The following is a 24,878-nucleotide window of genomic DNA, read 5'->3' on the forward strand; positions in this document are numbered from 1 at the left end:
TGCCGACACAACGCACAACGGCACACAACAATGTTCTGATTTAGGTCGCATTAGCTTTTAATTTCGGAAAACCTTTTTCTCCATGGTCAAGCTGCCAAAAACTAGAGACAACAACTAGACAACTAGAAATGTTTGTCGCTGTTAAAGGGGAACTTGGCAATTATTTCAACGTAATAAACCCGTTTAGAAATCATTTGGATGGTTAAATGACCTGTTCCGGTGAAAATGGTGACTTTCCCCGCTGCGCCTAGCGTCCTCAGGCGGAAAACCAACCTTGCAACATTGAGACTACTGTCCCGGAAAGAGAAGTGAGAAACAAGAAACTAGTTTTAAATCGTGTTTCTTACCTTGTAACATCCACATAGTTCTGCCAAACTTATGCTAACCGTTCGCTAGCTTGTAAACAAATCCATGTGCTTTATCGTTACCTTTTCTCACAGTTTGAAATAGCATAATGCACAATTTCTCCAGCAGAGGGGGAAATCCTGCCAAGTTTCCCTTTAAGTTTCACGCCATACACAAGGTGGCTTGCTTGATCAAACCCAGTAATAATAATAATATGTATACTTAAGAAGAACAATAGTGAGCTTGCTTGATCAAACCCACTAATAAGTGTTCAAAAGGATAAAAAAAAACACAAGAAAGCCCAAAGCCTTGTTTCCATAGTGGTCCTTTAGATGGAAGGGAATTAACAACACATGGACTAAAACATTGAGGAAAAAGGGGAAAGGGGTCAACTAATACTCAAAACAAACAAATACAAAAAAAAAAGAAAAAGACTGTACAGTATTCTTAGTATTTCCAATACTAGTCTGAGTTTGATAACCATTTTTCTATTGAAGATTTAAAATGAAAGTAGGAGGAGCTCAACGGTTTAAGATTGGAAGGTAATCCATTCCAAAAGACAGCTGCTGAGTATAGAAAAGAGTACTTTTTTACTATGATGGAGTTTAAGGATCACTCTGATCAGATTATTTTGACAGATCTGTAGCTTGTCTTTGAGGCCTTTAGTAGTGCCAGTGTACCAAGATGTACAGGCATAGTCAAGATGCCATTGAACAAGAGCATCAGCCAGGATTTTCAAGGTGTTACTGTCTAAGAGGCTGGATATTATAGCCAGGAACTTAGTTCTTTGGCTTACCTTTGAGATAAATCTTTTAAACTCCCCTTGATCTCTGGATCCAAAAAGAATCAACTCTGTTTTGCCAAGGTGGAGAGATTGTTATCTGTTAACCAAGCACTGAGGTTAAGGAGTTCTAAACTAAGCAGCCTTTTTATCTCTGATTTCTCTTTATGGGAGACTAGAAAAGCGGAGTCATCTGCAAAAAACAACAGCAAAAAAATGACAATGTATGGCTGACGACTTCCAGCAGCATTAAACTCTTACCAAATCATTTCAGAAGTGTAGCAATCTTGTAAACGAAGGTTTTAAATGCAGTTGTTTAATCAATTTAAAAGAAATACATGTCCATGCTGGATTAGTGATTGTTTTTGAGTGCCGTGTTTTACGGACCTGCAGAGCAAATCCCAAATTTGCTGAAAGTTCGTATGGGTATTCCCAGGCTAGCTCCTTCAACAGTTTACATGTTGTCTTTGACTATTCTCAATTAAATATAGGCTTGACATGATTTTTAAATCATAGCATTCTTTTTTATTCACATTTTTACAAAGCATCCCAACTTTAGGTTATACATGCCTGGTAAGAAAAATAATGGACATTTAACTAGTCTTCTCTACCCTTCCTAAATGTTTCATCAGATTTGTTTCACGTTTGGTGTAAGAACTAAACCCCTTCCACCCCTGAACCGTAGGTACTTGGGCCCGTCATCTCCGCTTGTGGCTATATTTGTTCTTTCATCTTGATTCCTTGGATTGGTTTGGCCATGTGAAAGTGGCAAATGGACAGCTTAAATTTTACTCTTCTTAGAAATCTCTTATGCATAGCTGTCCAAACTATTAAGTATTATGCAAACACTGATCTAATTGTACTTAGTCACAGTATAACCATTTCAACATTACTAAACATAATTATTATTGCCTTACCTTTCAGCACAGTTGTCCTGGCAACGGAATACGGTCATCTTTTTATAGTCAAAAAACGACACTCCTTTTAGTGCCCTGTTCTGTGTGTCATCCATGTAGCAACCAATGTATTTAGCTGTGGGAAACATGAAACAATTCAAATTAGCATTGTGTGTGGGGCCACTAGAGATTACGCTAGAATCTTTTTAAGACAATCACATTTTTACAGAAAATTGGCCGGACATATGTTTGTGTTGCGATGACAGAAAAATCAATAGTGGACATCAGCTGGAGGTAAAACAGGGGGAAGCACATTTTCACGTCATCTAAAGGAGAAACTGCTGGATCAAATAAGGTAAAAACAAGTGTTTTTATGTTATTATTACTTGTTATTACTTCAAAAACGCTTTGCTGGTAATTAAACCGTGTGTGTATGACCGTAAAGAAATGCGTGTTCACTTCAGCTGATGAAAGCTGGTATTTCAGCATACCATAATCTTCAGTAAACTCTTTATTTTCAGTCATTCTTTGGGGATTACTATATAATCTATAATATGAACTATATAATCTAGTACTATATAATCCCCATAGGGCAGTAAACCCAGAAATGTTAAGTACCCTAAAGTTTTATTGCAGAAATGTCATCTATAGCCTCCTGGGAACCAAGAAAAAAAAGTGTCCAACAATTTCTTTTTTTTGTGATTTCCTTTCTATTTAGGATTAAAAAAACATCTTACAATTTTTATTTTTTTTACATTTATTTTTATTTTAAATTTTATAGCATGTCCCCTGTGGTGGACAAAAGGACCGTTTTAGTATGAAAAGGTAGCCATGAAAATAGACAAAAATGGACAAATTATGATTTTAGTGGTATTAAATTAAGGGTAAACTTAACCAAATATAAGGGAAAATGTTATTTATCCTTCTAGACTACTTTATTTGCCTTTTGTATTTCTTTTTTCTAGATTGTTCATTTCATTTTCATGTTTTTCTTTCATCGGCGTATAATTAATTTTTTTAGTCTTACTCTTCCTCGCTATCTTCTTGAGGCACAGGTTCATAGTCCTCAGCTCTGTTTCACTCACTCATCACCTGAGAGCTCCAAATCTGACCCCCTCATTCATCCCATACAAATAATCTCCTAAATGTCCCAAAAAATCTAAATATTTTGGTCCTGGTGTCCATTATAATGGACATTCATAAAGTCACTATTATTTCAAAATGTAAACAACTTAACTTCTTTCAAAATTAATCATATGATTCCTGACATTTTCATTAACAAGACCATATATTGCCATCATAATGAATGCTTAATAAGAAGACACTATTTGACTTATCTCTCCTCCTTCCATAAAATGTGCTTGTTTTGATGTCAATTATTTTTGAGAACCAGGAAGAGGAGGTTCCCAGCAACCCAGCCAATCACATGATATATCATTAGAAAGCCCAGGATGTCCTCTTTAAAAGACCACAGGAATTGATAGAATAGCTCAAAGGGGTAAAGGGGTATGCATCTAGAACTTATGTCCACTACAGAGGACATAGGTCAATGGATTGGTTCTCAGGAGGATAGGCCTAGTGGATGGAATTCAACTTGGTTGCTAAAAATTGCACTTTGGGCAATTTGCATAATTAGCATAATAGGAATAATAACCCACATGGCCTGAGAATCCACCAGGTCAAGATGAGATGCGTGTGGATGGTACCTGCATGTAACACAGGGAACACCCCTGGTGAGATGCAGGAGGAGCTAGGCCCGGAGCCAAACCACAGTGCCCAGAACCTTTGAGTGTATAGTAGTATAAGTATATATACTCTTTTGATCCCGTGAGGGAAATTTGGCCTCTGCATTTATCCCAATCCGTGAATTAGTGAAACACACAGTGAACACACAGTGAGGTGAAGCACACACTAATCCCGGCGCAGTGAGCTGCCTGCTACAACAGCGGCGCTCGGGGAGCAGTAAAGGGTTAGGTGCCTTGGTCAAGGGCACTTCAGCCGTTCCTACTGGTTAGGGTTCGAACAGGCAACCCTCTGGTTACAAGTCCGAAGTGCTAACCAGTAGGCCATGGCTGCCCCCCCATACTTACTTATACATTATCAGCCTAGCAGCTGAGAGATTCAGACTGGAGGAGAAGAAAGTAGTGAACCTCCCCTACACCATGAACAACAGGGCAAACAAGATCCACCAGCTTAGGCAAGAACTAAAGAGCCTGAGGAAGAGGTTCAAGGAGGCGAGGGAGGAGGAGAGGGATTCTCTAGCACAGGGCTATTCAATTAGTTTGTAATGGGGGCCAGTTCATGAAAAGCATCACAACTGAGGGGCCGGAGAAATGCGGCTTGAAATATGAGTAATCACATTACAGCTGTAGATACAATGAAGTACAACAGCAGCAATATGGGTGTACAAATGTTGTATTTTGTACATGCATAACAACATCTTTAACTGATTGTTGATGGCTAATATGGAATGAAATCTGTGATAAGATAACAGTAATGGAATCTAACTGCTAGGTTCAAGATTTCCAGTGAGAACAAACAGGATTCAAACACTGTTCAGGTGAATTAAATGTGTAATCAGTCGCATATGTAGCTCTTCTGATGTATAGGCCTACTTGTTACATTTGATATTCCCATCATTTAAATGAGATGACCGTGACCTCTAGATTTTTTTTAGCAGTGGGGGCAGGCCAGTCATAATAGCCTAATAATAATAATAACAACGGGGGGTGCGGGGGTGTTTGCCCCGGGTTTTTTTCTTTTCTGGTTGCTAATCACACTATTTTAACATGTTTTGAGAGGGACAGGCCCATCTTTCTTTCTGATGCACATCACATTACCCCATGCATTATACCAAATGTCACTGCTTGAATAAATGAAAAATATAGCCTACTGAACATGGGTATAGTTCACGATGACATTGAAAACGTTTAGCCTACTTGGTTTCTGACAGAAATTACATTTTGTGCCAACATATTGTAGAAACACAACCACAGCCTTTATTTGGTGAACGGAGGTGCAAATCATCTCCTTCACTTTCTTTGGTTATTATATAGTCTATGATTCACTTTAACCACAAAACGTTTTGCCGTCGCCACATTTACAAACGCAATTTACCTTCGTTAGGCTATCGGTGATACTTTTTGCTTCGAATCGCAATTGAGTGCGCATTTAATGTGACATGCCACATGATTTCCAAGAGGCCTTTCGACAGGCTCATTTCTGACTTCACTAGACTATTATTGCATTATGTTGTAAGACGTGAAGAAATGAAGGACAACGGCAATAGCCTAGGCTATGCACAAATTCATCATTCACTAAATGGACACAGAGAGACTCCAAGTTTTTCTTTCGCTATTGTTTCAAAAAATAGCCAGGTTACTATATAGAAATACTTTGAAATTCCCTTTGAGTCGGATCTGCTCCACCTTTCCACCAAGTTTTGCAGAAATTGTGCCTGTGGTTTTTTTTTGCGATATTGTTGACAGAAACTATTTGTGTGGTGCAACCTGTTAAATATTAGTAGTTCATAAACTCCAACATAGTGCCAATTTAGGTTGAAACTAAACTTTCGTTCAACTTACGTTCAAATGTAATGGATTGTAATGTAGTCTAACTTGTGCAATGGGCTACGGTGCAGTGGCTGCAGGATTAAAGCGAGCGAGAGATGCAAGAGTGGAGAACAGCTCATGTGCTTACTAGAGCTTACTTTTTTTTGGGCCGCCAATTGAAGAGCCCTGCTCTAGCAGAGCTGCGCAACATCCTCCGCAAAAAGCTTATAGTGGCAAAGGAGAAGGAGGAAAGAGAGGGCCAAGAACCGGGCTACCTTCATAGCGAATCCCTTCGGGTTCACAAAGCAGCTACAGTGGGTATCAATTAAGTTTGGACGGGTTCTTGCATGAATCACGCACCCCATTTTCTCGGCAGAAATGGCACAAACTGCAGTTGACCCAAACAACCACCAGGTGGGAGTTCTGCCACTACTATTTTTGATGCGACTTGACTTACTGCTTCCATGACGCATCCAGTTTCCAAGTCAGTAGAACAATCAGAGACAGTTGAGCCATTACCAAACATATATGATAATACAATAGCATGAGTTTATATATCTTATCAGGGGGTCGATTTTGCAGGGGCTTCAGCGAGTGTAGCCCCGAATGTATTTTGCAAAGTTGACTAACAAATATGAAACCATTATTCAGATCATGCATTGGAACTGTGAGAAGAGATTGACCTATTTATCAAATATAAAAGCAGGACACGGGTTTCCTCTCACTCTCCTTCATGCAGCCGATCTAACTTGAACGTTACCTTAGGCTACCATAATTTGAAATGTATAGGCTGCTTAGAGTGCGCGATGCACGAGACAGAGAGACAGAGTCAGTAAGTTCCAGGGTTGGGCAGGTCATTGTTTGCATTTCCTATTTAGTATAAGAAAGTTATAAGGAAATCATAAAGGCAACAAGGCAGGGGCGCCGGAAAGAGTTTCAAAGTGCAGCCCAAAATCACGTGCGCTGTATTTTCTCTTTCTTGCGCAAACAAAATGTGTGCAAATAGCCTGCGTAATTCTGCTTCATAAAGTTATGTGGTAATTTTACAGATAAATAGAAATAGCCTACTGTCATCCAGTTTATGGGGTAGGCCAACTTGGAGTGAACTTAAACACGGGAAATTCTTTCTCTAGTCGTAGCTGAGCAGAGTTGTGTGTAACATGTTATTAATCACGTTACAGTTCCTACAGTGTGCGAGCAAAGATATTCAGAATTCTGGGAGGGTGACAAGATTATTGGCAAAAGTGGCTAGTGAGAGAGTCAGATTTTTGGCTTCTGGTAGTAACTTGCTAATTAACTAAAGCAAGCCTTGAGTGATATCAGAAATTTGAAAAGAAAAATATGAAGGCAACGAGTGACAGGTGAGGCTAAAGGTGGAGGGATAGTGTGTCCTGTTGCTGTAAAGCAGGGGTCCCCAACCTTTTATGTACCATGGACCGGTTTGATTCCTAAGTTTTTTCCACGGACCGGCGGCGGCAGGGGTGGGGGGTGGTTCCATGTTCCATATGTGTTGTGCATGCATTACTTGAAAAGAACTAGCTCCAGTTATGTATGAACAGTGAAGGTAACGATCTCTTAAACATGTGAAAACGAAACTTGAAGAAGTGAAAATGGAACAATATGAACTATGAATATTGAACAACTTGAAGCTACATCTATAGCCTACGTGTGAACATGCTTAACAAAATATGGGAACAAAACATGGGAACTAAACGTGCATTACGAATATAATCAGTGGGAGCCCTGCTTATGGAATGATGGAAGACAGTGACACCCTCAGTGTGTTTGAAATGTCCAGTCGATTGCGCAATTTGGTCTTAGTTGCAGTCATTGCCGAAAACCCGCCTCGTGGTGGGAAATGGTAGCAACGCTCTTCAGCGCTTTACGGCTATCTCGGGATATTCTGCTTTGTTATTGATCCAAAAACCCGCCAGAGAGGTTTCCTTATAGACACTCTAAAGACCACCGTCATTTGCAATTTCGATCAACTGCTCTTCCTCCTGCGCTGACAAGTTAGGACTATTTGGGATATTGACTCATTGGTTTGCCGTGGATCTTTTGGAGGATGGGAAGTAACGCTCAAACTCATTTGAAAGCGCAACAAGGTGATCGCGCAACAAGGTGATCGCGCACCAGCTGCGAGAGAAAGGGCCCTGCCTCAGTCTCTCCCAAAACCCCCACTACTGTTTGGAACATATCAAATACACACAAAAAATATATAAAAATAGACCTAGACCTGGATCAGCCTTGAGTGACCGAATTCGTTTTCCTTTGTCATATGAATGATGTCATTTTGTTAACATTACTGTTAAGGAGATGCTGTAGGCAAAGGCTATATTTCAACCTCGTTAGTGTGGTAAAAAAAATTCAGAACTATTCACAAGGTTTCTGGGCAGCATATTTATGTTCTGTTAGCAAGCGAACTTCTCATGACTGCCGACAAAGTAGCCTACTGCCAGCTGACGAAGCCCTCATTTTAAAACATTACTGAGAGACAGGTACTGTACAATCAAGAAATCTTACCACTGAATCCAAAACTATATTTGACATTATGTACAAAGCTTATAGGCTACAGTGGACTAGCATGTTGTAGGGGCTGCTAAAACCCCAACACACTGAAAACTCGGCCAATCACAGCCCTTGCTGTCGAACGCTCCGTCCGGTTCAACCGCGGAACGCCACAGCGGACTTATGCTGCCCCCAAGCGGCTGCAGTTGTACTTACATTTCACCCAGCTGCGTGAATCACGTTGTTCGTGAATGAAGTGTCCATTCTTAACTACTACCCACTGTACTTGGTAAGAAGCAGAATGGCCAGCTCAGCTGCTCCAAAGTCAGAGCCACCTCAGAGACACCTTCTGTGACAGATCCAGGTAGCAAGATCCACCTGCACCAACTCTGAACTTCGACGGGAAGGAGCCCAGCTGGAAGGAGATCCAGGAGGGGATCAGAAAGGCCAGGGCAAGCTCAGCCCCAGGACCAAGTGGGGTACCTTACAGGGTTTACAAGAACTGCCCAAAACTACTCCACAGGTTCTGGAAGATCCTGAAGGTTATATGGAGGAGGGAAAAGGTTGCTCAGCAGTGGCGGTTTGCAGAGGGGGTGTGGATTCCAAAGGAGGAAGAGTCGAAGACCATCGACCAGTTCAGAAACATCTGGCTGCTCAGTGTTGGGGGAAAGATATTCTTCAGCATCGTTGCAAGGCGGCTGACCAACTACCTCCTGACAAACTCATACATTGACACCTCGGTCCATAAAGGAGGGATCCCGAAGATGCCGTGGTGCTGTGGTTAGACCTCACAAATACCTATGGGTCCATACCCCACAAACTGGTAGAGGAGGCCCTGCGCCACCACCACATCCCAGAGTTTAGAGACCTCATTCTGGATTACTATGACAGTTTCAGTCTGAGAGTCTCTGCTGGGTCTCTGTTGTTGAAGAAAGGAAAGGTTACCAAGAATTTCCGCTTCATACTTGGTACTACCCAGATACCATCAATCACTGAGAAACCATGTGGCTGAGCCGCGGTTACCGCCAGGGCACTGGTGGGAGCAGTGACTCATGGAAGAGCTGGCCTAGGTAGAGGCACAACACCTAGCTACAACAAGGCGCAGGGAAAGGACAGGAGATCACTGCATGCAGTAGTTGCATGCAGTTGACCGCAGAGTCTCATGGGCAGAGCTGTGGAAAGAGGAGCCCCATCACATATGTCCCTGATCCAGGCTGTCTACGATGTACTACCGAGCCCATCCAGCAGCGCCGCTCGCGTGGCTGCCTGTTGCATCGTGTCCTACTTTTGCCTTTGTTTCTAAGTGTTTTTTACGTCTTTGAAAGAGTGTTTGTTTCTGAGATATGAAGTGGACCATGCTCAGTTGTATTGCCGTGTTCGTACTTTGTGGGCTATTCCTAAGAGCATGTGGGGAATCTACGAGCCACCATGGATATGTTGTTTACACCAGGGATCAGCTGTTGGCATTGCGGAACTCAATGGCGCAGCCCCAGGAGAGACCCGACGTTCCCAGCGAGATCAAGAGGAAGAAACGGGGAAGTCGGGCTGGGGTAATGCGGCGAGCTAGGAGACGCTAGAGTCCTGTCCTCCCCTCAGTAATAAGTAAGGGATAATGTATAGAACGCCGGTCATTATTGGGAAAATAAGTCCCGACAGGGCGAACCAGACCACGACGCGCAGCGGAGGGGTCTTGTTCCGCCCTGAAGGGACTTATTTTTACCAATAATGACCGGTGTTCTATACATTATCCCGCTTATTACACGGCTACTTGCCAAAACGAAACAATAAACTCCCCACGATGTGACTCTTTAGCCTACATAGCCTAGGCTATAGCCTATTTGTTACCGTTTCATCGTGGTTTTTGGTGAGAAACAAATAGTTCGCAACAGCACACGCTGAACTTGAATCAAACATTCTTTAGAACACAGCTTATCAACCGTCTGCTTTCACTTTTGAATGAAGTTCTAGTCCTTGCGTAGTGATATGAAAGACGTGAAATAGAAGCACAAAGCCCATTTTCCTTGACAGCGGTCTGTTATACTTAGCAACGGTCTGTTATTGAGAATTAGCAGACCATCGAACGTTGGGAAGGCCCATTCAAGTGAAAGGAGCATTCTGCAGCACTCTGAAGAGCCGTGTAATAATGGGAAATGTTAGATCTCTCCCTAACAAGCTGGACGAGTTAACAGCGCTGACAAGACATGAGAGGGAATATTGGGAGTGCAGCATGTTATTGTTTACAGAACCCTGGCTGAATGAGTTAACTCCAGATACAAACGTTGCTGTGGAGGGGTTCCAGCTGATGAGGGCGGATAGGACTAAGGAGAGTGGCAAGAAGGGTTTTCCGGTTCTGGTCGGCGTGCTCCGTTTGTAACTACCTAAACTTCCAAACTTATCTATCTTAAATCTCCTTGTTACCATTTACTTTCTACGGATTTACTGGCTACCGATTATATCTCGTGAACAAACTGTTGCATAAACTGTTGTTGCTCGAGGCTTTGGATTATCGGACTCTATAACCTTGATCGCCAAACTTTTCTGTCAAACGTTAACGTGAAATGTTAAGCCAGCATCAAGGGCTGCAAATAATACCGGGCCAAGGAAACGCTATCTGGAAGAAGAAAGCATCAAATTCCTTACGTCTATCAAAACTAGTGACTCAATATAAAAGTGAGATTTTCTCAGATTACTTACCCGCTACCTGTGTTCGAGTTATCAAGGAACTGCACGATATCGCTGTTGCTAGCCAACTAGCAAACAAACGTTTAAAAGACAGTTGACACCGACGATGCCTCCCCTCAGCTGTGCACCAGGCTGCGACTCATGCGTCCTTCTCAGCGAAAAGATAGTGGAACTCGAAGCCAGAATAGCGACCCTCCATCAGATTGAGAAGGATGTACAGTTCCTCGACACCATTCTCTCCGTAAGTAACATTACCTCTCTTACACACACTAATGCCAGATGCCCTGCTTTCACTCTGTCCTCCAATACTTTAACCATGCCATGCACTAATGCAACTTCTGTCCCTGTTGCCTCTCCCCGGCCTCTGCTGAGAACCAAGCCTGCTCTGCTGGCCAGCTCCACTCCACACCAGCCTGAGCCATGGCGTGAAGCAAGCATCACAAGCACGGTAGACGGTCCGGATCGGCACTCAGGCCCAGCCCAACCTATAATGACTGGAAAATCGCTATGCCATTCTGACCGAGGATGAGGACCCCCTCCTGCCCCGAGACAACCATCCTGGTCCCTCCTCAAAGTCGCCGCCCCCCGACCCCCTCCTCCCCGGACCTCATCAACCTCCACCCTGGTCATCGGCAGTTCCATGGTTAGAGACCTCTGCATTCCCCCATCATGTAGCGGTCCCTCCAAGGTCTACTGCTTCCCTGGTGCCAAGGTCCTTGACATCCAGCAGAAACTCCCAAGCATCCTGGCCTGCCACACCAAGGTCAACAACATCATCGCATTACGTGGGCACAAACGACATCAGAGATAAGCAGTCAGTAGCACTGCAGGAAAACTACAAAACTCTCATCACCACCCTGATGGGCACAGAAAAACGCTTTGTCATCTCTGGGCTTCTCCCTACCTACAGAAAAGGTGCTGAGAGATGGTCCAGACTGTTCGATCTCCACACCTGGCTCAAACGCTACTGCGCTTCCCTAAGCATCCCCTATGTCAACAACTGGGGCTTGTTCTGGGAGAGGCCAAGTATGCTGAAGCGTGATGGTCTCCACCCAAACCAACATGGAGCCAGGCTACTCTCTGACAACATAGCGTCCACACTGAGGCATTGACATTCTGTAGAAAATATTACAGATTCACGCCCCCCAGGTATTGATTCGAATGGCATTATACATGTGGATGGGTCTGAGAATGTTTTCTGCATGGTAACATACAATACTACTACCATAGATCAAGCTGCTTCATGCAATAGCATGACTTATGCTTATAGTTCTATTCCAACGTTGATTTCTACCCAACGTATAGTAAAAAGAAAAGACAAATTTCAAACTAGAAACCTAACAAATATTCCTTCCATACCTCAGCATATTCCTCAAAAGCCAGAGGCATTTTCAGCTAACATGGGTTTACTAAATATAGGTGCACTTACTACCAAAACCTTTGCAATCACTGATGTTATTAGTGAAAAAAATTTGGATTTTCTGTTTCTTTGTTGAAACCTGGCTGACTTCAGACAGCGAAGCCGTTCTTGTTGAAACTTGTCCCCCAAATTATAATTTCTTCCACTCAATTAGACAAGGCAAACGAGGTGGTGGAATTGCCTTTATTCTCTCAAACAAATATAGTTGCACTAGAGTCAACTTTGGCGAATTCGCTTCCTTTGAGTATATTGCCCTCACTCTGAAGGCTGACCCAGCTTTACTTCTATTAACCTTATACCGCCCTCCTAAACTATGGACTGGCTTTCTCGACCAGTTTTCTGAACTTATGTCGCTCATCATCACTAGCTATGATCGGATAATTGTAAATGGCGACTTTAATATTCATGTCAATAAGACAACTGATGCTAAAGCCAGTAAGTTCCTTAATGTGTTGGACTGTTTAGAGCTAAAGCAGCATGTTACAGGACCCACCCACAACCTTGGGCAACACCCTCGATCTAGTCATTTCTAGAGGGATAGAAGTCACAGACTTATCAGTAAATGATATAAATATATAATATAAAAATCATCATTGTGTATCTTTTAATATAGTACTACATACTCCAAAAATTCATTCTGAAATTGCAATCAAATCGCGACTCTTGGACATTAGAGCAGAAAAGCAGTTCATAGCTCTTATAGACTCCATAAATTTAGATATTTTACATCATCCCATTGATCAAATGGGTAGAGGCTCTCAATCGTGAATTAGGCGCTCTGCTTGACAGAGTGGCACCCTTAAAGACTAAAGAAAGGCCCTGTAGCAAACTGACACCTTGGATGAACGAAAACATCCATGATCTAAAAAGATCATGTAGAAAAGCTGAGAGAACATGGAGAAAAACTAAGTTACAGGTTCACCGTGCCATTCTAAAAGAAAAAAATTGCAAATTATAATAGAGCTATTCGAATGAGAGGAGGAACCACTTCTAAGGTAATTGCTGAAAACAGTGGAAACTCTAGGGTGTTGTTCTCTACCATTGATAGGCTATTGCATCAAACACCTTTTGATACACTCAGTCAGGCATCCTCTCTAAGATGCGAAGAATTTGCAGACTTCTTCAAAAACAAAGTCATTTCTATAAGGGAGGCTATTGGTAACACAAGTAATATGGTTGATAGTACACCCAAAAACAGCCCTCCAAAATTCAGGTCCTTTAGCACTATTACTCAATCTGAGCTTGGTAAAATTATAACTCAAACCGGCTCCTCAACATGTGTTTTAGATCCAATCCCTAGTAGATTCCTCAAAAAGTATATGATAGCTTAGCTCCCTTTATTCTCAAGGTAATAAATACCTCATTAGAAACAGGTATATTTCCAACTGCTTTTAAAACCGCTGTTGTGAAACCTTTACTTAAAAAGTCAAATCTTGACCATACCAATCTGAGCAACTACAGGCCTATATCAAATCTACCGTTCTTGAGCAAAGTACTTGAAAAAGTTGTTTGTAATCAGTTAAATACCTTCCTCAACGAAAACAGTATCCTTGAAAAATTCCAATCAGGTTTTAGATCAAATCACAGCACAGAAACGGCTCTAGTAAAAATAGTCAATGATCTCAGACTGGCTACTGACTCAAACAAAGTCTCAATCCTTATTCTTCTGGATTTGAGTGCGGCATTTGACACCATTGATCATAGCATCCTAATTCACCGCCTTGCAAAGTGGGTGGGTCTCTCTGATAATGCTCTAAACTGGTTTCAAACCTACATTACTGGCAGAGATTTTTTTATCAGTCTAGGAGATCATGTATCTGAAAAACATGACTTGCCTTTTGGTGTGGCCCAGGGGAGCTGCCTTGGTCCCCTGCTATTTTCTCTATATATGCTTCCATTGGGAAACGTCATTAAGTCAGCATAATGTAAACTTCCACAGCTACGCAGATGATACCCAATTGTATATTTCTGTGGAGCCAACTAACCCAGATGGCCTTTGCTCCCTCACTGCATGCCTAAGCTCCATTAATCAGTGGATGAGCAACAATTTTTTAACTCAACAAGATGCAGAAAAAACAATTCACACCTTTATCACTAGCAGGTTAGACTACTGCAATGCACTTTTCACTGGTCTTCCCAAAAAACATCTAAAGAAATTGGCACTCATACAGAACTCTGCGGCTAGACTTTTAACTAAGACTAAGAAGAGAACACACATCCCCCCTGTGTTGGCTGAACTACACTGGCTCCCCATTTCCTATAGAATTGATTTTAAGGTTATGTTTATTACTTACAAAGCTCTGAATGGCATAGCACCTTCATATATCTCTGAGCTTTTAATATCTTATCAACCACAAAGGAAACTTAGATCATCCAATTCTAATCTTTTAATCGTACCCAAAGTGCTCCACAAACAAAGTGGAGAAGCTGCTTTGGTAGGATAGTGGGGCACCTACAGTGGGCAGTGCTTCGACTTGGCCAGCTTCACTCACGGTCCGCGAGTGGGATCACGCGACTTTAATTTGTATTTTTCCAGTGAGACGCTGCAACAACCCAAACAACCGTAGATGGCTCAAGTGAGCAGGGTGTCTCAGAAAAGAAATGGAGCCTGGAAAACCCTACACAGACTTCACTACAGACTTTAGCAGACTGGTTTAGAAATAATTTAATAGCCAGAAATATGCCTGCCCTGCCCTAATAAAGAAATGACAAATTAAAACGCAGGACAAATTAAACATTCTGGTTTTCTCCGAGTGCAACGATGATAGACAGACATCATTTGGACAAAATATAGAGCATAATAACCTCCGTTGCTCAGCCAAATGCCTTCCTGTTACGTCCTGTTATCGCGGAGTTACAAGCGATAAACGATTTTGGATGGTCACAAGTTTACTTCATTAGCGGTTTATTTATTTTTTCATTACTAAAGAGTGTTTTTCATTTAAAGGTTTGACTTCGTGCTTATTCAGTAGAGCATTTAGTGCTCTCCCCAATCCCAGACGTTCACATTGCATGTTTGTTTGTAATGGATGCAACCGCGAGATAGGCTATGCGTTTGACGGCAATGAGTTGTTAACAGACATGAACCAAGACATATAGCCCAGCAGCAATCTAGGGACTGTTCGTTATTTATTGAAGGGGCCACCGGAGGAATTTTGAGTGCTTCAGTTGCAAGTTGCATGACCCTCTCTTGCCTACTAGAAATTGTTTAATGACCCTCCGACAGAATTGTTAAAAAAGACATGACCCTCCCCTGCCAATTGTCGCTGTCTTCCTCACAGCCACAGCCACACACTGTGATAACGTTCTTAAATCAATCTTTCCCGTGAGCTTGCATGCTACCAGTCCTTCCTTTTCCAATGTGTTGCGCCTGTTTGCAATTTCACAAATAATCATTGTGATTAATAATATGACAAATAATCCTTGTGCACGGGGACCGAAACAATGCTTGCCAACTTTTTCTGTGTTTATGTATTTTAACTTTCCCCCGCTGCCTTGCCGTTTTAATGTTTTCCCGTAGAATATCTCATATTTTTAATACTCTCATAACAGCCCTGCCATCGGGCCTGTCTCTGTGTTGCCCTGTTGCTACCCCTTGCCCTTCCAACGAAACAGATGTCTTCAAATCATCGTTTTCCTTGCTTGAAGGCGAACTTAGAGTGATGTTAACCTATTTAAGTTTAACGGCGTGATTGTCGTGAGAGCACGATTCATTGGCAAAATATTAACTTTCAGTGTTTTACGATGTCTTTGTTATGGGGAAGTGTTTTTCCCCATGCATTTATTCTAGGTTACTGTCAGTGATTGACGCGAGAGAAGCGGGATCTGTGTTGTGTTGCGTTAATTTATTTTCATTGGGCATACCTTGCCGTGCCGTCCACAGCTCTTCAGTTCTGACAAAGCCAAAATTACTCTTTTTGAAACAATGAGTGCAGGAAGCGCGTTTGAATGGTTATATTGCTTGACGGGGGGGATCCCAAGCAGCTTTCAGCCATAAGGCTACTTTGAGAACATTTCAATTCACCCGACACTAATATTCAAAATGTTGAAAACTATTTCGGCATAGCCTATAAAGCAGTTTAATTAAATGGAATGTTAGTTGTAAACAAACGAGCTACTTGGTGAGGCTTGGCCTCACAGATGCGCTGGTGCCTTAGATGGCAGGAAAAATCTTCACGATAGGCCTATTAACTAACCACCCAATTCACGTTGGCTGGGGGGAAGGGGGGCCATCAGACATTTGTGCCCAGTTAATCCAACCCCAACAAATCACACCTTCCCACCTCTGACAGCTTAAAAGAAGTCAAGAGGACTCCTTACTCACAGACCTATTCACAAACTTGTGGCATTTTGCTGTGTTTTGAAATCCTACGGCCCCAGTTATTCATCATCTTTCGTCCTTGTGTAGCGCACGCATTCTGAGACCTGTCACCTGTCACTCATCATCGTAAGGGAGGTGTTTGGAATTATGCCCGCGTTAAAATCATCAGCCAATCAAGGTGGTCACGCTTGCCCATTTACCCAAATGAATGGTCGAATATTACTGATGATCATTGTTATTTAAGAACATGCAGTGTGAAAGGGTACCAAAAACATCTTGCTCGTAAAAAAGCATCATAACGCACATTCTGGCGGGTCTGTTATTTACTGTAGGCTGTGCAAACCACAGGCCTTTATTTTGGGCATTCATTTATTCATTCATTCATTCAACCTTTATTTATTCTCGGAGGGTCATTGAGGGAAGCCCTCATTTTCAATGAAGCCGAGATTACAGAAGCGAAGCAAAGCGCTCCACAAACAAGACAACATTAGAGGCCTTCTGTTGAAGAATTTTATATAAAGCCTGCGCTAACAGTAATCCTCTTGCCCCTGATAGGCCTACCACAGCTGTGGATAGCGTGGAATGTTCAAGTAATAACACAATCCAATGTGTGTCTCAATTGTCCCCCGCTGACCACCTCACACATTTCTCTAGATTTTGCAACGAACTTACATGACACAATGCCATAAAATATGCCAGTTTTAGGACACAGAATAATGTTTGTAATGATACCAGGTTGGCCTACGTTTAACAGTAACAAGTGTAATGAGCTATTCATTGTCGAAGGTGCATGGTGAAGTGAAATTCTTACTTTGGAAAACAAACATATATCATCCGATATCATCGCCGATCATCAGAATATTGCAACAGATTCTGTGTTCTGGACTGCAGGTAACTTGTTAAGCCAGTGGTTCTCAAACTTTTATTTCATTCCCCACTTTGATTAAGGGGCATGACTGATGATAGTGGAGATAACGTGTTATCCCGAGGCTTTTGCAAGTCAGCATCTTCGACGGTAGTCTATTAAAAATATAAGTTTTCGATGTCCCAAACGGAGAGCCATACTTTATTGTTTTTAACGATCTCTATGCTACTCACAAAAATGTAGGCATGGGGACATGATGAAGTAGGCTATCCAACTGTCTGTGTTAAATTATTGTGATTACGAGCCAGTGGTTTTCAAACATTATCGTCACTTTCGGACATCTAACTAAATGCAACAGGTATATCGTCCTCGCATTAGCAAAATGAGGACCAGTGTTTTGTCAAATTGCAAATAGCTATTCGTTTTAACGATTTTTTTTATGATAGTATGAAGTGCTTTTTGTATAGGCTATCTTAATCTTGGGGAGTGAAGTAGGGAGGGAAGTGGCGCGTCTGCAGTCAGCCAAATATGAATGTAATTCTGCGGCATAAAGCAGATGTATTTGTTTATTGTACAGAAAAATAAAAATGACATGTCAAGCAGTCAATTGACTACATTGCAGTCAAGAAGTAGGGCAAATTAAGACACTGTTTTGATTTGCGTAGTTGCGCGATTACCCCCCAACACTGACAATAACATAGACAGCAAATTAAGATATTTTTTCGCTTTGTGGAGCGGCACCCGGTAGGCTATCAAAGCAGATTTTGATTTTCGCTACCACCCGTGTAGTCAAGCCTTAAGCCATACCCAAGTAGCCTTAATCGAGGTAGTGTTTAATTACGATTTATTTTGTTATTGAATTCGTAGGCTGGGATTCCTCTCGTTAACAATTACGTTTAAAGGTTGCCTAGCCTCCTGCTTTTTCAGAAGGGGCGGCAGTCAGGCTACTGACAGAGCGATGTACAGTGGCAGAGCGGACGACAGTGGCTGAAAGTGGTACTAAAGCTTCACGCAGCTTCACGCCTCGTAATGCGCGACTGAAGTGGCCATTTGAAAGCGATGCCCACTGTATTCAACATGAGCCTGGAACTGGGGAAAGTGTCGCGGCTCTGGAAGACATCATGTGTAGTTCCAGTGCCAAAAATCCCACATCCCAAAGAACTGAACCACTACAGACCAGTTGTACTGACATCTCACTTCATGAAGACCCTTGAGAGGTTGGTCCTTGCCCAGCTCCGCCCCATGGTGAGCTTTAGACCCACTGCAGTTTGCTTACCAGCCTGGCATTGGAGTCGAGGATGCTCTCATCTACCTCCTGCACCAATCTTTTTCTCATCTGGACAAGCTTGGGAGCACTGTGAGAATCATTTTTTTTATTTCTCCAGTGCTTTCAATACCATAAGGCCTACACTCTTGGGGGAAAAGCTAGAGAACATGGGGGTGGACCAGCACCTGACACACTGGATTTTGGACTACCTCACAAGGAGACCACAATTTGTGAGGACAAAGGACTGTGTGTCAGACACTGTTGTCTCTAGTACTGGGGCGCCACAGGGAACGGTCTTGGCTCCGTTTCTTTTTACTGTTTACACTGCAGACTTCAAATACAACTCCCCCCAGTGTTACCTGCAGAAGTTCTCTGATGACTCGTGGGCCTCATCAAGGAGGATGATGAGAATGAATACAGAGATCTCGTATAGGATTTTACGGACTGGGGCCTGAGGAACCATCTCCAACTCAATGCGACCAAGACCAAAGAACTGTTGGTGGATTTCCGTAGGAAGGGTCATCCCCCATCAGCACCAGTGAGCATTCAGGGAAATGAGATTGAGAGGGTGGCATCTTATAAGTACCTGGGTGTGGAGCTGGACTGGTATAACAACACGGCTGCACTCTAGAAAAAGGGCATGAGTGGGCTGTTTCTGCTGAGGCGACACAGATACAGTGGGCATCGCTTTCAAATGACCACTTCAGTCGCGCATTACGAGGCGTGAAGCTGCGTGAAGCTTTAGTACCACTTTCAGCCACTGTGCGTCGCTCTGCCACTGTACATCGCTCTGCCTGCCGCCCCTTCTGAAAAATAAGGAGGCTACCATTAAACATAAATGTTGCCGAGAGTAATCCCAGCCTACAAACTTAATAACAAAATAAATCATGCATAATTAAACATTACCTCGATTTAGGCTACTTGAGTATGGCTTAAGGCTTGACTACACGGTGGTAACGAAAATCGAAATCGAAATTTGCTGTCTACATTATTGTCAGTGTTAGGGGTAACGCAACTACGCAAATCAAAACAGTGTCTTGTGTGATAATTGAGCCAGTAGAGAAATAACTGTTCAGAATTAATCTGTAGCCTTGGGTAGGCTTCTGTTGTTGCCGATTTAATACTATCTGGTGATGTTTTTAACAGGCTACGCAATAGAGGCTTAGACAACTATGACCCAAGTTTTGGTTTCGTAAATTAATTTGCCCTACTTCTTGACTGCAATGTAGTCAATTGACTGCTTGACATGTCATTTTTATTTTTCTGTACAATAAACAAATACATCTGCTTTATGCCGCAGAATTACATTCATATTTGGCTGACTTCTGAAGACGCGCAAAAAAACACTGCCAGGTCATCCTTAAAAATATTTTCGTTTGCCGTAACCGACCGACCCTGTCAATTTAGAACCGACCCAAATATTTATTTTTTTTGTCCGACCGACTTGCCGGTTGTAAACTTGCGTTAAGACCGCCCGATATTTTTTTACTCTAAACAACCAATACAAATAAAATACTATTTATTTTAGTAGGCCTAAGTATTGTGAATATAAATTGCCCACATACAAACGTATTGCATTTCGTTAGATGTCCGAGTCACGCATAATGTTTGAAAACCACTGGCTCGTAATCACATTAATTTAACACACGACAGTTGGATACTTCATCATGTTCCCATGCCTACATTTTTGGTGAGTAGCATAGAGATTGTTAAAACAATAAAGTATGGCTCTCCGTTTGGGACATCGAAAACTTATATTTTTAATAGGGTAGACTACCGTCGAAGATGCTGACTTGCAAAGGCCTCGGGATAACACGTTATCTCCACTATCATCAGTCAATGCCCCCTTGATCAAAGTGGGGAATGAAAGAAAACTGGCTTAACAAGTTATCTGCAGTCCAGAACACACAGAATATTGCAACAGAAAGTGGCCTTTATAAAAGTGAAAAAAAAAAATACGAAAAAAAATATTCCATAAGAAGTAAAATAAAATACTGTTACTGTAGTAACTGCATCCCAAGCTTCAGCTCTTCACGTCTGTGACAGGCAGACGTGACACCGCTAAATTCTCAGCTTGTTTATACCCCACACTGAACAGCAAAGACCGCTAGGGCCCATCACTGTGGGGTCGGTAGCCTACTCTCTGGGATTTAATTCAAGCAATATAACCATACAAATGTTTCAAAATGAGTAATTTCGGCTTTGTCTGAACTGGCCATTGTAGGCTACGTAAAAAATAAACAAGTAGGCCTATCCCCTATCCAATGATATCGGCAATTTTTTTTTTTCAAAGTAAGAATTTCACTTTACCATGCACCTTCGACAATGAATAGCTCATTACACTTATGTTACTGTTGAACATAGGCCTAACTGGTATCATTACAAACATTCTGTGTCCTAAAAACTGGCATATTTTATGGCATTGTGTCATGTAAGGTCGTTGCAAAATCTAGAGAATAAATGCATGGGGAAAAAAACTTCCCCATGACAAAGACATCGTAAAACACTGAAAGTTTTGTCACTATAACATACATCTGTCCTTTGTCAAATGTGTTATGTTCCAAGTAGCCTAGAGCGTAATTCTGCTTCATAAAGTTGAACAAATACATTTGCTTATTTCACAGAAAAATATAAATAGCCAGTTAGGGTCTACAGTGCAGAGTTGGTAAGTTATGGTAGGCCAACTTGGAGTGAACATACAAACAGGGGAAATTCTTTCTCTAGTAGCTGTGTAGCCTCAGGTGCGCCGCGTAGACATAAGGCGAACATGCAAGCCAATGAATGAATCGTGCTCTCCGCGACAATCATCGCCATTAAACTTAAATAGGTTAACATCACTCTAAGTTCGCATTCAAGCAAGGAAAACGATGATTTGAAGACATCTGTTTCGTTGGAAGGGCAAGGGGGTAGCAACAGGGCAACACAGAGACAGGCCCGATGGCAGGGCTGTTATTAGAGTATTAAAATATGTATTAAAATAGGGATGTCCGAGTCACCGAGGAACTGAACATCGCGAGACTTTGGGTGAGATCCAAAATGGCAGCGCACTGAACACTGACGCTTGTAAACAGAAATACAAAACTTTATTTTTCTTCTACTAAAAACAACCATTACCTCTCTACAACTCTCATCAAAAACCGGATTATATTCTCCACCTTTTCCAACGGCAACCTCTTCATTCTGGACGTTATGTCATCTGAACCAAGCAAGAAACGCTTTCGTGACTACTCAACAGAGACTGAACCAGAATCACCTACGCTTAGCTACTTCTACATCCATCGAGGTTAGTTTACTACAATCCATAAACAACAAACTTGCAATACTGGAACATCTGCACGCAGATATTAAGGACTTAAAAGCCAGCCTCGAATTTTCCCAATCACAGATCGACACACTCGCATTAGAAAACCGTGAACTCAAAGGAAATATCACAAACTTATCCGACCATGTTAATCAACTCACCAGCGAAAAATCGGATCATGAAAGAAACAATCCTAGACCTCCAGTGCCGCAGCATGCTTGATAACCCTCATTTTTCGAATTCCCCTGCCAACTTCTAAAGATACACCCGGCTGACCCAGAGAAAGCAGTTAAAGAATTCTTGAAGTCATCTCTCAAACTACCGCCAGAAACAGTTGACAAGATTACCTTCCACCGTGTACACCGTCTCACTTCCAAAGACAATAAAAACCTCCTCCAATTATCGCCAAGTTCAACACTTCAAACACAAAGAACTCATCAAAAGCAAAGGAAAAGAACTGAAAGGCACTTCATTCGGACTAAACGACCAATTCCCACAAGTAATACAGGAAAGAAGAAGAGCCCTCTTGCCCATAATGAAACAACTCAGGCAAGAGGGCAAATGAGCAGCACTGTCAGTCGATAAACTGTATGTCAATGGAACTCTGTATCGCAACCCCAATATCACCACCTGGCTATAGCACATCATACCTCATGCCAACATTCATCTTGATTATAACATTGTCACCCTCAACTCTCTCTCTAACCCACTGCCTACTGATGCTTGGATCACCTCTCTCTTCTCTCTTCTTATGTTTCATTCCTTTTGCTCCCCCTACCCACCCATTCTCTTTAGCTCTCTCAATGTTTAATGTTATTCATGGTGTTTTGTCTATACATGTTTGCTTGTGTGTCCTGTCTGTTTTTGTTTATTATGTCTATAGGCTAAAGTCAAATTATGATCTGTATGTTTTCAATGCTAAACAGGAAATGTTCATGCTGTCATCACTCCAGAACCAAATTCCTACCTCTTTATGGTCTATATTCTTCTCAGCCCCTACCCTTTACATCTCATTCGCACACCACATTACATACCTATTCCTCCACCCCCTTCCCCTCTCTATCTAACTGACACCTGCACACACTCTCACACACACAATACCCACCTTATCAAACATTTTCATAACTGTACAATCACAACATGGTACCACTTACATTCCTGACCTGGAACATCCGTGCGATTGGATCTCAGGCAAAGAGGCTCAAAATCTTAAATCAAAGCTGACATATGTCTCCTACAAGAAACTCATCTCTCAGAATTAGACTACACCCGCATCAAATCAAGACAATTCAATCACATTTTCTCATCTCATTACAATACAAAACAAAGGGGAGTTTGCATTCTGATTAACAAAAGAATCTCATTCATCCATAACGCCACCATCACAGACCCAGAAGGACGTTTTGTCATCATAAACATCTCAATTCACAATACCCCTGTAACAATTGTTAATGTTTATGGCCCTAATACAGACAACCCAGTTTTCTTTCAGAACCTCTCCACCTCCATCTCAACTCTATCTGGCTGTCCCATCATAATTGCAGGCGACTTTAATACCGTGTTAGACCCCACATTTGGCAGATCTGATCACTCTAAAAGCAAACGAATCTGGCAATCCACAAAAACAATAAAACAGTTCATGAGCGATTCTGGCCTTGGCGATTGTTGGCGGCTTCAGCACCCAGACTCCAAATGCTACTCTTTTTTCTCTCCGGTCCACCACTCCTATTCCCGTATTGATTATTTTCTAACCAGCAACTCTATAATGAAAAATATCTCTGATTCAACTATTCATCCCATAGTCATTAGCGATCATGCCCCAGTTACAATTAAATGGAACATAACGAACCAACAGCGACCAATTAGCAAATGGCGTTTTAATACATCCCTCTTACAAGACCCAAATTTCATCAGTTTTGTTGGGAGAGAGTGGGCATTCTTTCTAGAAATGAACGGCTCCCCTGAATCATCTCCTTCCCTTCTGTGGGAAACAGGAAAAGCAGTACTCAGAGGAAGAATCATCTCATATTCAGTATACAAAAAAAGGAAAAAAAACAGGAAGTAGAACTCAACAATAAAATTAAACAGTTAGAAGAAACCAATGCAAGCAACCCAACTGAAGAAACACAGGCAAAACTTAGGAAACATAAATTCAAACTCAATGAAATACTCAATAAACACACTCAATTTATGATTCACCGTCTAAGGCAGGAAAACTTCCACCATAGCAATAAATCAGGTAAATACTTAGCAAATCAAATCCAACGTAACAAAGAAAAATCAACAATCCCGGTCATAAAAGAACTCAGCAGGGGAAGCTAACCAGCTCACCTGAAGAAATAAATCATGTTTTTTACCAGTTTTACAATAAACTATATTCTTCAGAAATAAACCCCAAACCAGGAATTCATAGACTCTTTCCTAAACAGCATCGAATTACCACAAGTCAATGAGACCGAAATAAAAAACCTAGAATCACCTATAACTCAACAAGAACTGTTTGATGCCCTGAAACAGATGCCCGATAATAAAGCACCAGGTCCGGATGGCTTTCCTGCTGAGTTCTACAAACAATTTTGGACCATCTTAGCTCCACTTTTCATCAGAATGATTAATGAATCAAAACAGAAAGGACGTCTTCCAACCAGTTCCACCACAGCCTCAATTTCACTGCTCCTCAAGCCCAATAAGGACCCAACAATGCCATCCAGCTACCGACCAATTTCTCTCCTCAATGTGGACAATAAGATAATCGCAAAAATGCTAGCACACAGATTAGCAGAGGTCACCCCATCCATTATCCACCCAGACCAAACAGGCTTCATTAAAGGTAGAATTTCATCCACCAACACCCGCAGACTGTTAAATATAATGTATCACTCTACAAATTTTCAAGATAATACCATCATAGCAACTCTGGGCCTTGAAAAAGCTTTTGATA

General features: G+C 41.9%; 1 protein-coding gene across 1 annotated transcript in view; it reads right to left on the minus strand.

The window, feature by feature from the left end:
- LOC125294530 (WSC domain-containing protein 2-like) overlaps positions 1-24,878 on the minus strand; it is a 101,704-nt gene that overhangs the window by 36,762 nt on the left and 40,064 nt on the right. The window contains exon 3 of the mRNA XM_048243363.1: positions 2,044-2,158. Coding sequence (XP_048099320.1) covers positions 2,044-2,158 — 115 coding nt within the window. The remainder of the gene's footprint in view (positions 1-2,043; positions 2,159-24,878) is intronic.

The sequence above is a fragment of the Alosa alosa genome, chromosome 5, assembly GCF_017589495.1.
Source record: "Alosa alosa isolate M-15738 ecotype Scorff River chromosome 5, AALO_Geno_1.1, whole genome shotgun sequence".
Taxonomy (NCBI): domain Eukaryota; kingdom Metazoa; phylum Chordata; class Actinopteri; order Clupeiformes; family Clupeidae; genus Alosa; species Alosa alosa.